The sequence below is a fragment of the Pseudopipra pipra genome, chromosome 7 (assembly GCF_036250125.1).
Source record: "Pseudopipra pipra isolate bDixPip1 chromosome 7, bDixPip1.hap1, whole genome shotgun sequence".
NCBI lineage: Eukaryota > Metazoa > Chordata > Aves > Passeriformes > Pipridae > Pseudopipra > Pseudopipra pipra.
Window position 1 is genome coordinate 22,433,523 of NC_087555.1, and position 14,349 is coordinate 22,447,871.

The window sequence follows — 14,349 nt, forward strand, 5'->3', positions numbered from 1 at the left end:
AATATTGCATTTTATCCAATTTTCCACTTAGTTTCAAGTCTACAATTCTTCTTTCCTTCAAGTATTGTTCGTATGGCTCTGAAATTAGACTATAAGGTCTCTGTTTGTCCTGATCATTTTTATCCTTTCTTGAATAGCATTGATGTGTTTGCTATAGTACAACAATACACCTGACAGACTCATAGAATGACAGGAATTACCCTACCCTTAAAATACATGTTCTTTCAGCTTTCTAAGATGGAAATTATTGCACCCTCTTATTTGCACAGATAAAGTGCTTTGATTCTTGTCTTCATTTTGAATTTGGTTATTTCCCTGCCATCTCCTCCTTTTCCAACACCCAGTCACCCCATCACAAATGCAGTCTAAAATTTTTGGATCCAAACTGAAAAAGATCATTTATCTTGACCAGTTCTTTCTGCATGGCAGACCCACTCTTTCTTTGTTTCCATCTTACTTCTAAAGCTAAAGAAATTTTTACTATTAGCTACTATGCTTCTCTTATATTTTCTGAGGCCCAAATGTATAGTCTTCTTGGTTGTTTTTTTCCTGTCCTTTTAAAATATTTCATCTTGTTTCTATTAAATATTCTTGATTCTTTATTTCCTAAACGACAATTGGGAAGTGCATATAGACAGATCAACCTAAACAGAAATATATTTCACCTATTCCTTTCTAATTCTATCTTGATCAGAACCACTTTTAAATAAAAATTGTTCTAATTTTTCAGCAACACAATTCTTTGACGATTTGCAAAGGGTTGGTTTTTTTTCAGCTGAACTAAAGAAGTTGCTGTTTCCCTGCTTAAAAATAGTGTAAAACGGTGATTTTTAACTTTTAATCACAATAGAAGCTGATATCCCTCCTAGGGGGGTATGTTCTATGTATTCCTAATCAGCATGAGAACACTGCAGATGATTACCTTGATTAGATTTTCTCTCTCTGAGTAACAATAGACTATTAAGGAAGACTACTACATTCCTTTTGCAGCACAATCCCCATATGAGAATTTTCTACACATAAAGATCTATATTTAGCAGCTTTCTATGCTTCATATGGACAGATAAGGGAAGGGAAAGTCATAGAAAATTCACTGGCCCTCTGGGAAAGCAGGAATTTGCAGTAAAATTAAACTGAAAACTAACAGCCATATTCATGTCAGACAGTCCACATACATGGTTCCCCACAAAATCCTTCCAGAAATTCTGCAATTTTTATCCCACCACAGATGTGGTCCACAGACTTCTGGGCACCATTCAAGAGCACTATCAACAACTGGCAGGGAGAGAAAGAATTAAGGTTCTAAGAAGAAAAATTAACCAAGAATTGCTGAGAAATGTAAACTCTTAATGAAACTAAGCAAATCATCTCCCATTTCAGTGCTCAATGAAAAAACACTCAATAAAAAAAAGTTCTGTTTCAGTATTATCTTTTAATCAGAAACGCAATTTAAACAGCCTTTCACACTAATTTTCCAGAAATAAAATAATCCAACATCGAATACTCATTCTCAAAATAAACTGTTCACTGATAGTTAGAATATGTAAAAGTTCTATTGCTCCAAAAGTAATCTCATTCCTTGCTTTAATCTTTTTATGATGCTAGCTTTATCAGTTTCTTGATGATTCAAACAAAATGCGAAGTTTTAAAATTTATTAAAATGGTAAGGTAAAATACGAATAAAACCAATGATTTTTAACTCCCATAAATGGTATGTTTAATTTTTTCCCTTGATATTCACTCTGACCTATATTTCATAAATCCAGATGAAAACATTTGGCTCTGGGAAACGACAAATGCTGTTGTAATACTAGCAGTCTAAGGATTAAAATTATGGTTTTATTAAGCTTTATATCCAAAATCTGTTCCTGAGCTTGCTACAGCTTTGAAATCATTCCTCAATACACCAGCAACAAATACTTTAAAATAATTTGTAAGAAGTCATGAAAACACTCACCTTGCTGTCTCCCTCCACTCTGCATCCTCTCCTTCACGCCAACAAATTTCATCAAGTTCAGTGAAGAGATCATGAGGAATGTGTTCCTCATCATCATCTTCTGTTCCAAGAATAAACTGCACCCTTTGTGATGGGGTATCTGGAGAAAAATAAAAATATCAAGTCCAAAACACCAATTTTTTTGCCCTGAGCAAACGAATACTTAACATTTCATGAGATTATCCAGATTCTTTTGCCTATATCACTTATTGCCACACAAAAAATATTATGCTGCTAGAACATTCATTTATACATGAATACATTCAGATTGAGACCTCTTCATTTACTGTAATTGTCTACTCTGCTATTTCAAAATCTCATCCAATGACAGAATGATGTACAGAAGTAGGGTCTATTGGAAGCTGGAGTGGTATCTCCCAGAAAAAAAAAAAAAAAGGCAGCACAGAGAGCAGCATAGATATAACTGATAAAAGCCTTCTACTCCAGTGTTAAAAAACTACTTTGAAACTTCACAGGTCTAAATCTACAGATCTACCTCAGCTCACAAAGCCAGTATACTAAATGTGAAATCTTTGCTGCACCTGGTAGGAGAAAAAAAGACAAACAAAATCTGTCTAATGCAAGTATACAACTGCAAACATAAAAAGGAATACATGACTTTATCTGCCATCCCATGCCTCTTTGTTAACTGTTTCTACGTGGTTAGGCTGCTTGAGAGGAACAAGTCATTAATCTGTCCCAACTTCCGCATTTTATCCTTCCTGTCTCTGTTTTCCCTTACAATACTATTGCTGGTTATTCTTCTTCATAAGCTTTCAGCACAGTGCACTAAATAGATTTTGGAGACATACTATTCTTTTTCATATCACTCAAAAAATTTCCAAAGCTCACACAGCATCTTAAACATTCAATGTTCATAGATCAAATGTTGTCTTAAAAACCAAAAATCCTATTTGCTTATTTAAATGCAAATCTCAAATGAATGAACTCTGATGAAACCCAGTCTCTCTAGAAATATATAGCTGCTTTTTCTGTTAATGTATTTTAGATTTCTGAAAGGAATCAAAAGTCCTTTGTGAGAGTGATAGGGGCCAGGCTGCCAGTGAACTGAAAAACTGATCATCCAGCAGAACAGTTCAGCAATTCCTTGAACATTGTCTAAATGAAGTTCTGTTCTATAACCATATTTGTAAGACAACCTAGAGTATTCCATCTAACAGTGAAGAGTATCACTGCATAGGATCCTCAAGCTCTTCGAATTTTGGAAAAACTAAGATGATAGCACCCAATGAATGCTAATTAAAGAGCAAATACAGCACTGATCAAAACAAATTAAACAGGCCACTGACACAGAAAATTAAATTCAGCATTAAAGACATCTTTTTTGGTTGTAGTACTAAACTAGCTATAGCAATGAAACACAAATAATACATGACAGTTTTCACCTGAGGTCTATTTGCTTAAACACAGTGTAACAATACAGTACAGTCAAGCCTATTTACTCCTTCACAAAGCAAGGAAACTAAAATCAAGAAGAAAAAAGGCAGCGGAAGGAGAGAGACATGGGCTCGGGCACTACTAAGCTCTAGAGAATGGAATGGCAAGGGGACAGCTAAGGAGACAGAAATTACTTTTGGTGAATCATTAAAGAACAGCAACAAACTCCTCCACTTGACCCCTTCTTTGCTTTCTCTTCTCTCTCAGTGTTCAGTTCTCTTTTTTCTTTAAAACCATCCTATCTTTTTTTTTTAATCTGAGACTAGAAAGTACGTTCTAGTCAAGAAGTGTGCAACTTTTCAGGACTATTTTCCAGAAGGACAAAATTCAATTATATGTGAACTTACAAAGGACAAGTGCATATGACTAGTAACAAAACATAAAAAACAAGCTACTTTGGTAGAGAGCTGGACTGCAGTGATAATCTGAGAATAAGCATTGCCAGGAACATCCTCTTGATAAAATCAGCACTAGAACTGATTTACAGCAACTGCTATTGTTAAGTAATAAATGAGTAGTGTTGTACAGCAGAGCTGAAGTTTCATGACAGTTATGATACTCATGCAAATACACGCTTTCAGCATGGGAAAGAAAGCAGAGGATCAGAAATCGCTTGAAGTCAGGTGAGTAGTAACAAGGAACAACCTTACTGCAGCAATTTGCTCTTACTGGGTTTTCTGTGTAACAAGCTACCTGACAGATAACAGTGAATCACAGAATCTTTTAGGTTGAAAAGATATCTAAAATCATTGAGTCCAACCACTAAACAATCTTTGTTAAGTTCACCACTAAACCATGCCCCTAAACACCACATCTATAGAAATGACACAATACACACTAAATTATCTTCTTACTTATTAACAAACCAGTAAAGAAGGCCACTAGCTATCTGACTACATTTCTTTACTGCTGTAATTTCTATCAGTGTTCGAAACCTGCAAGTCACAGCTTCATTTTGAGACACCAAGCTGGAAGCCAAAAACAAAGTTATCACTTGCTTTATAGTACAATAATTTTATTTCAAGGACAAAACCCTAAGAGAATTAAACAATATGAAAATAATAACAAAAATAACAAATCTGTTCATTCTACTTATAAAACTGAGTTAACAGGACTACTCATGTGAGCAATGCCAGATGGATTTGGCTCCTATTCATAAGAGTAATAAATACCAAATATGTCATTAATATGTTATATAGAAAATTAGTAATACGTGATTCAAAAATAGTATGAAAGTATACTTCAATTGCTGTCAAACTGTGATAACTTAATCCTCAGTCTAGAGGCATAATATTTGCAAACTAGGACACTCAATGTATTCTGCAGTCTAGGAAAACAGAAATTGGCTTGAATATTATTTTTGTCTATTCCTACTTCAATTAGTACAGCCAGCATAAAAAAAAATCCTTCATATTATTATTGCTATTCCTAAAAAGTAATTAAAGCAATCTATATTAATCTTTAAAAAATTAGATGAGTGGGACTAATTTGTTACATTAGTATTTTTATCACTGCAGTTGTTTTATATCAGATTTATCAGAAGCAGCATGAATTTAAAGTTCCACAATAAGCAGCTGATGAATCTCCCAAGTAACAAGTTCATTACCAGTTCAGGAAACCCTCCAGGACAAGCTGAGACTGGGCAGAAAGTCTGGTACACAACAGGAACAGGAGTACTATAAACAACCACTTCTGCTTGGCTAATAAGCCATGTCAGTCAGGAAAAGCTGAAGTACCTTTCTGTTTGCTGTGGCTTCACCAACCCAGGGGAGCCTCCAGCCAGAGTCCATGTTATACAGGGGTTTCTCTGGGCTTGTGCTTACATCATCTGTGCAGCCCTCACAGAGACTTCCAAACTACCTCTGATACCTCAGATTCATTATATGTATGGAAATCCTGAGTACACCAGGTTTAAAAATATGGCTAACTCCAGTGCACTATTAAAAGGGTAAAAATTATGACTTGGTGGATAAGTTACTGTTGAAAGCACAAACTCAGAGTGGGACTCAGTGCTGCAGAAAGGGAGTGACCCAGCAGAAACCTGACATAACTGATCCCTACTATAACTCTTTGTAAAGTCATCAACAACCCTAAAACAAACACAAGATGTGGTTATAGACATGTCAAAACATCAGATCTGAAAGCCAGAACTGCTAATAATCCAATTCCCAGAAGACAATACAAAGAGCTGTGCTCCCTGGAATAGCACTGAGTGCAGGTAGTAGCAAACAGTGGTCAACATCACCATCCCACCTTGCAAAACACATGTAGGAAAGAATCATAACTGGCATTTCCCCCATTTAAAACACCCCCAAGTGCAACCACAATTCTGGTTCAGGACTGCTCCCTCTTGCATAAGGGAACACGGTAAAATAAAGAACTTGGCTGGGGTCACAAAGGAGGACCACTCTCAGTCCCTCCACATAAATTCAGCCCAGTGAACATTCTGCTCCACTACATCAGTCAGAATAATACACATCTCCTCCTCAGAGAGTGCCAGGATTTCTTTTGGGATAAACTGCCCTGCCATCAGCCAGAAATGCACACAATTCACCCAGGTGATATCACATGCAGAAATACAGCACTGAGTACATATAAAATGTATCTAAATTCTGTCTTCTGCTCTTGATAAACTTAGAAAGGGTGCAAAAATGTATTTCCGGTAACCCTCTTAGCTCACTTTTCAGAACAGGTTTCGGTACTTCCAAGCCTGTTCAACCTGTGTTTAAGGGCAGTATTAGCAGGTGAGTACTTCTTACTGGGGTTAGTAGATACAGGAGTGAAAGATTACTTTTTCAACATTAGAAAACATGCTAAATGTTAAAATAAAACTTTCATTGTAGAAGTTCATGTAAGATAGTGAACATCATATACAAGATTTAATCCATGCCTCATGTTCTTGTACATTCACATTAAAGTAATATTAAATATACAAACTTTTTTTTTTTAATTACTCACTGAATAGGACAGACTGCAGACAGGGAGCTAACAGGTGTAACACTGACATCCATAACAATCTCTTACAAGCCAAGGGGATATGGTGTGAAAAAGTCACAGGATCAGAGAAAAGAAAGGATCATTCAAACACATTCCTCCTGCTTGTGCTCATCACAGAAGTGGTAGATGGGGGCTCTCTCCCCACCTCCTTCCTCTGCAGATCGGACACTTAGCTCAGCAATCAGTAAAGGTAGGGACCACAAATTCTTTTTATTGGAAAATATGGTAAAAATTAAAACAAAGTTTGCATTACTGAAGTCCACATAAAATAGCAAACAGGATACTTCTGAAAATCTTTCACAGACCTTAGAAATCATGTGTTAGACTGGGAGAAAGTATTCCCTTGCTTGCTCTTCCGGCACTTTATCTTGCTTCAAGGAAGCCATCCCTGCATTTCCTTTACAGGAATTGTTTCCATCAATACAGGACTATGACAAATAATTACATCTTTTGGATCTGACAATATGGACAATTCCCAAGCTTTGATTCTCTTCTTTTTGCTAGACTCTTAAAACTGCAGTTATGGTACATTATTTTAATCCAGATTTGCAGCAATCTGTTCCACAGCTATGCAGAGATTTAAATTTCCAAGTTCATCCCTTAGCATACAAAGCCTATAGTTAAGAGTAGGTGAATTCTCTTAACAGCCATACTCTTTACAAATAAATAAATGTACCCCACTAATAACCCATCAACATTTGAGATTAGGTATCAAATATAAACAGCTGAGTTCTTTCATTATACTTTCTTCAAGCCCTTCTACTAATCAAGAGAAGTTCCCCTTCGCAATCCATTTTTTTGCTTGCATTACCTTCAGGGAGTCTTTCCTGAACCACGCATGCAGTCCTCTGTCAGGCTCACCTCCAGGGCTGCTCTTGTGGTCTCTCCACATCCAATATCATGAATTACAAATTTAAGCCTCTTTAAAACTAGGGATTACTAAAGCCAGATTTCTTAAAAGAACAAACCAAACCTTCCACAAGTCCTAATAGTGTCCAGTTCTACAAGATACATGAGGCTGCAATCAAACTCCAGTCCTCACAGTTACATTCACTTTAACCCTCAACAAAACCTGTCCTTAAAGATACCCTTTCCAGAGCTAAAATCTTCATATTTCACCACATTTTTAAAACAGCAACATAAATATCTTTAACTCATGAGACAAAAGAGCTGTTTTGCTGGTTACAGGCAAACAACAGACATCAAAAAAGCCACTGGATACTGCCACTAAAATCCACATGCATACCAAGTAAGCACAACTTTATCAGCCAAAGCTGGAAATCTGCACCAGGTTTCAGTGCCACCACAACCCACAGAGCTGATGGAACTTGTGGCCCTGCAGCTCGCAGGCGCCAGCACCCATCACTCTCCCAGCAAGCAGCATCAAGGAGATGCTCCAAGCATAAGCAGCTTTTTTTGACAAATTAGTTTTAATTTGCATCAATTCCCTAATTTAATTCACAGAGCAGCCACAATACTTGCCCCACACGAAAAGCTGTGGACGAGGGGAGCTTAAAGCTGGCATGAAACTGGGGCCTTAATTACAACAGCAGCATTTCAGCTGGGAACAGTGAACCTCTCCAATAAAGCAAATAGCACTACTGCATTTTTAACTAGAGTGGATAATTTCACTGAATGTCTCCTTCAAAAAAATTAAGAAGCAAGATGGTAAAAATCCAGACCATGAAATCACTTCACTTACAATTTTTACTACCCAAAAAAAGCCTCTACACAAGCAAGCCATTTAATCTGCAAATTGTGCAATTCACAGGCACCTCATTATGGCAAAACAGAAACACCTTTTAGAACCTCATGTCACCAAGAGACAACAGATAGACAGTGAGAATCAGGTGTAGGGAAAACAAAACCCATACCTGAGTAACTGATCTTTGCCTCCAAAGGGAAGGACTCTTTTTTTATTTCACTAACTACATATTCTACATATTATTTGTCTACTCTGGAGTTATCTCTGAATCTGCACACTGAGAACATTTGCGTTATTTTTGAAAAGTAATAGTAGGAGATTAAAAAAAAAAAAGCTTATGAGCTGATGTCAGAATGTTGTAAAAAATCTATTCTTCAGAAACCTTCCCTCGAAAAGTAGCTGCTACGGATTTCCCAGCCAGGATTCAAAGGAATTATGAGAAAGCTTACAGCTATTGGCATTACATTGACTACAGGTGTTTTCTAGACATGTTGATACAAAGAAAACAGTTTAAGAAATTGTTTTTTACTGGATATTATCCCTGTGGCACCTGTCCACTCTGCATGGAGCCTGCACAGCCCCACAGCACATCGTGCACTGTACAGCTCCCTGAAGCAGTGAGAGCAGAGCAAGATCTGCACCTGATGGTACTAAACAGATTAAGTTATAAATTGCACAGTTAAAAATTGTGACAAAAAGTAATGCTTTATCCCATGCTTGGTTAATGGAGCAGTCTGGAGCACTTCATGTCTGAATATTTCAGGTCTTTACTTGTTCCAGAATCTCTGTTATTCAGTTGTTGCATCTTTTGCTTTTATTATACTCCTTTCATACTTCAATGCTTCAAAACACTGCTAATTTATTCTCTTGTATCATAAAAATCCTTGTGTATTTTTCTGACTTACTTCAAAGCACTGCTTTCTATCAGTTGGTCTCACAGTGCTTATTTCCTCTATCTTTCTTCTTGCACCTGCTCATCAAAACGTTTTTTTCTTTCCCCTCCTCCCTTCCAGTTCCCCAGCATACAGCCTTCTCCTATTCAGCAGAGATGCATTAAAAGGTGTCTATAGAGAGATGGAGCTAAGCAATTCTAGGTGCTCAATTAAATGCAAATGCTTCATAAATTAAGGGACTAGTTTGGATCTACTCTCTTAGGTAATACAGTCCCTCATCTTGAAGCACATTGAGTTATGCTTCAAGAGAAGGAAGTGCATTTGTCTTTCTTCAAACTTTCTTCAGCCTCTGGTTACTGTTATAACCTTGTGGTCATGGGGAATGAGAGCTAAGAAGCATTACTGAGGTTTAGTGGATTCAGATTTAGTGTGGGAAGTATCTGTTTTTCTCTCTATGCAAATAAAGGATAAAAAAACCTATGTTTATATTCTCTCTAAAGGCAAAGCTTGTCCCCAGGCAGCACAACAACCTGCCTGAAACTCCTATAAGGAAAAATCATAGCAAAAGCAAGGATGTGAATATACACTAAGATTAATCTCTGTATTATTTTGTCTGCCAGATCTGTATATAACTCCACCATCACTGCAGAATTTTAGGATTTGCCTTCATTAAGCAAATCTCTTTCACTCTTGTCTATATAATGTCACATTTCTGCCTGGATGGACAGATGCCAAGGCTCGGTCAAAGTCTGGTTCACTGGCCAAAGTTCCAGGAGTCAGATAGACGAGGGGAAAACCCCTCAAATTTTACTATTTAGATATTGATTCAGGGTGAAAATTTTGGATAATTCCAGACCTGTAGTTCTGTCTTTGGATTCTTTCAATTGTTATCAACCAAGCACTTTGAAGAGTATCTTCAGCATTCTGAATCCAGAAAAGACTTGCATGTTTCTAGACTATAACTTATCCGTCAGGTGACAAAACTTACACACATCCCTTAACTGGTAATTATAATACCTTTACAAGTGAAAATGTGACTTATAAAACTGCAGACCTGTAGTTGTTTTCATGAAGTTCACCTCAGGACAAGTGCACCGAACACGAAGTTACAAATGCGCTTCAAAACTATCTTTTTTCATATTACTGGTGCTCCACTTCAGAGATCCTTTGAACATAGGCTGATATACACTTAACACAGAATAGTGCTGAACACCGCATTTTATTGTATGCACAACTCCCAAAGACTATTAAGGACAGATTCAGACAGGTAATTTCTTTTTTATTTTTTTCTTTTTTACTTTTGACATTAAGAAGGACACAAGCCTAGGTCTCCAGAAGTTGAAAGAACAGAGCTAAATTCTCAGCCAGAATGTGTCACATACTGGCACTTAAATAAAACCAGATGACTCAACAGAAGACACTGCTTCATAGTTCAAGATATCTCACTTCTTGGCTAATGTAACTTTCAATTGTTTCTTTTTAATCTGACTTTATATGTATATATGCATATTCTTTTTGAAAACTATTTTAATAATTTATGAACTTTGTTGTTTTCCAAGAAACTGGTTTCAAAGTAGTATTGGGTCCTCGTACATTTGAAATCCATTCCAGACAGGACCCCCACAGCCAATTTTTTCTTCACTATTTAGTCTTCAAAACATAACTCATATCTGCTAAGTTTGAAAAAGTCTTGACTTTTATTCTCAAAATAATAAACCATTGTGCAAGATTTGAGTATTTCATGCTCTAACCATCAGCACTTATACTTGCTTGAAAGCTTTCTACATATGTAACACAAATTTCTGGTTTAAAGAAACTCTTTTAATTACTAGTCTGTAACCTGGAATTACATTGGCACATTTCCTTAATGATTTAAAAACACGCTAGCAAACTGGTTTTATACATGCTTCCATTATATTTTCAACACTTACTACAGCCCTGGACATTTCAGCACATGAACTTTTTATTTTTGAACAGCAAATAATATTCTCATGTGTTTCAAGACAAAGCTTGACTCATTTATTAAGGGCTACCTTTTTCTGTTCTCTGTAATGTTTTTTAATTTAAAATTTTGAGAATTTTAAGAGTTTAATATTAGGTTCGTTTATTGAAGGGTATTTTTCCTGTTTCCTCTCAAGTCCTCAGTTAGAAGACACATTTCACAATGGCACATTTACAGTGTCATGTAAGGAAAAAGGCAAACACAATCTAGATCACAGTTTGAATCTGATAAAATGCTGCAGGCTCAGTAACATTAACATTATTACAAAACTAATTGTAAAGAACCACAACTCCTCTATGTTATGTTTTAGGGGCAAATACTCCAGAGCCTTCACTGAGGGCAGCTGGTGCCATGAAGTGCTTACCCTTTCAGTGGTGGTGGCCATCTACCTATCCACGGTCACTTACAGACAGTCTCCTATAGTGCTCCTTTAGTGCTAGAAATTACTGAGATTTCTCATGTATTGACAGCCACCAGCTGCTGCCCTTCAGTGGATTTGCTCAAAGGAATGAATCGTCTGCAGAGACTGAGAGGTTCTGGTGGATTCCCCAAAACCTAATCACATCCAACTGGTAACAGGACATACGTATAATCATACTGATGTTTATTTTTAAAAGACCTATCCAAACATAAAATTTGTCTTACCAAAAGAAGGAGATTCTCTCCCATCTTCTAATCCTGAATCTCGCTCTCTGTCTCTCTTTCTGTGTTTATGTCCACGGTGCCGATGGCGCCGGTGACTTTTTCTTCCACCCAGTGGCACATGAACTCCAATGAACAATGTTCGATGGCCTGTAAGTAAAAGAAAGGTACCTTTTAAAAAGGGGCCATGGCAACATAACAATATTACTAACTGTAATAGCATTAATGGTATAATAATTATTATAATTCTGTAATTATATCATATGGATTATTCTAATATTAATAGTCAGAATAATATTGATTACAATACTGATGATTGAGCATCACAGATATACAACCCTCTGACACAGAACAAAATCTCAGTACCAAAGTTCTTAAGATGCAGTGCCAGATTTATATATTTTTCCTTCAAATTTGCATCTCTGTGTGTGAACTTTCATTAAAACCAGACAGGTGTTCTGTAAAATGTCTTCCAGAACAGTAACATGAAGAGACACATGGATCTCTTTGGATTGAACATTTGGTAAAGTTGCTGTTTGCTTTGTGTGTACACGAACTTTACCAAACTCATTTCTATTTATGAGCCAAAACCTTGACAGAATTCTTGTGGGAAATTCATTGAAGGGAAAATGAAAAAAAAAAAGAGAGAGAGACTAAAAAAACCCAATAAAATACTATGTAAGCTCGACTGCACTTACATATGCAGCTAGACTGCACCTATATAATTTTATGTGCTCACATCATAAACACATTGCCGGTAGCTTAGGGTGCTTTCATTTCTTCTATTTTTTTTTCTTTTAATATATAAGAAGGTACACATTGCATGCCTGCTGCCTTCAAGCCTGAGAAATTTTATGTTGCTATCAAGCCCAAAAGATTTAGCTCTCTTAGCTATGTGGGCTAACAGGATCAGAGCACAGTAAAGCATTTAGAAGGGGGAGAGCACAGCACAAGTCTGCAGAAAGAACCACAAAATGGAATAAATGGGAAACGAATCGTGACTCACTACAGGCAGGTCTCCTATGTTTACTCAGCAGAAAGACATAGTCCAGATTACTCATCTCAAACAACATTTATGTTCTCCTTGAAATGAACATAACACAGCTCATGGATAATTGCTGCTTTGCTGTAATCATTCAGCAATGTCAATCATCTGAAAAGGCTCAAGAACATTAAGCTAAGGTAGCACATGATCTTTAATCCTATGGAGACTCAAGTGGGGACAGAAAACACAGCAAGGCAGCGCGTGTCACAAAACATCAAAGAAATTCAAGGCTGACAGAAACTCTACACAGAGGCAGAGCTAAAAAATATGGAGAAAAGACTCTGGACACCACACTAATTACTTTCTCAACTTTGATCCATGTAGAGAAGACTAGAAAGTAGAGGCATTGATTTTTGAGAGACTATTCTTGTAGAGTCGGGAGATTTTTCTAAAGCAATGGCCACAAGTTGAAAATTATGTATTTATTTATTTATTAAATACCTCTTTCTTCTTGCTTATTACATTTAACCCAAGAAATTACTTAAAGAGAACTGCTGCCTTTGGTGTATTTCAAATGCATTGCAATCAGTGGGGCATGAAACAAGGAAAAATGCATTAAGTAAAAAGAATTCATTAAAAAGATACGGAAGGACAGCAGTAATGTAGTACTTAACGCTTCCTTGTCCCATTCCTTCAGGAGAAAAAAACCAAAAAAACATTTTTAAAGGCACGAGATTACTCTTCCTAAGACTTCAGTAACTTCCAGAAGTACAAATAGATCGCTTTTATAATTTAGTAACTTAATAAATTCCTGCTGCTTTGTGATAGAAGCAGGCATGCTTATCCTGGTTTTGTGCCACTTCAATGATCAGATTGTACCTGCATCAGGAAATGCACATTGAGACTCACATTTCAATTAATTTCCAGGGCTGAAACCAGGACTTGAGTCCAGATTGTTTTTTATTCAGTAAACTGGGAAACAGTGCCAGAACATTTGTGTGTGCTTGTCTGAATGTCACAACTATTTTCACAATCAGTGCACACTGAAAAGAAAACAGGAACCTGGAAATTGAAATAGATAACCAGGAAAAATCAAAATGGATTTCACTCTCTCTGTGTGAACCTTCTGAGACCAACAGTCCTACCAAGGCATAGTTTCAATAAATGCAGGGAGGAATCTCAGTCCTTGTAACAAGGTTCAGTCAAATAAGAGGAAAAGAAACTGACAGGGGAAAAGCAATAGTTTCCTAGAAAACAGGGATAGAGCAAAAAGCAAAAAATCTGAGAGATGAGAAGTTCTGGTTTATGAAAAGAGCACAACTGTGGAGCAAAAAAAGACCTGCTGGGAACAAAAGAAACAGTAATGAATTCTAAATAGCTGACAAAATGACAATGAATGATTGGAGGGGGGGAAAGAGGAAATATAAAAGAAATCCAATGATTTCATTACCTTACTTCGAGTAACCTTTTGATGATAGATATCATGAACTAGAGCCCAGAATGCAATGTACACTTTTCTTGTACAAGGTGTCCATGCCATTTTTAAATAAGAGTTTCCAGCAAGCTCTGTAAATTTCCGAAGGCCAGAATGCCAATCACAAGGCTGCCCTGCAGTCTCCAAATCAGAGCACGGCAGATCTCAGTAAAACTGACTAAAGTTTCCAAAAAAAG

The 14,349-nt window shown here is 36.7% G+C and overlaps 1 protein-coding gene across 13 annotated transcripts in view; it reads right to left on the reverse strand.

Moving 5' to 3' along the window:
* The window catches only part of SLC4A10 (solute carrier family 4 member 10), a 152,918-nt gene that overhangs the window by 73,694 nt on the left and 64,875 nt on the right, over positions 1-14,349 (reverse strand). For all 13 annotated transcript variants that reach the window (XR_010431981.1, XM_064661066.1, XM_064661065.1 and 10 more), the window contains 2 exons: positions 11,697-11,843; positions 1,958-2,096 (listed from right to left, as the gene is read on the reverse strand). Coding sequence is in view for 12 of the 13 variants with exons in the window: in XM_064661066.1 (XP_064517136.1) it covers positions 1,958-2,096; positions 11,697-11,843 (286 nt within the window). In the remaining variant the exon portion in view is untranslated. The remainder of the gene's footprint in view (positions 1-1,957; positions 2,097-11,696; positions 11,844-14,349) is intronic.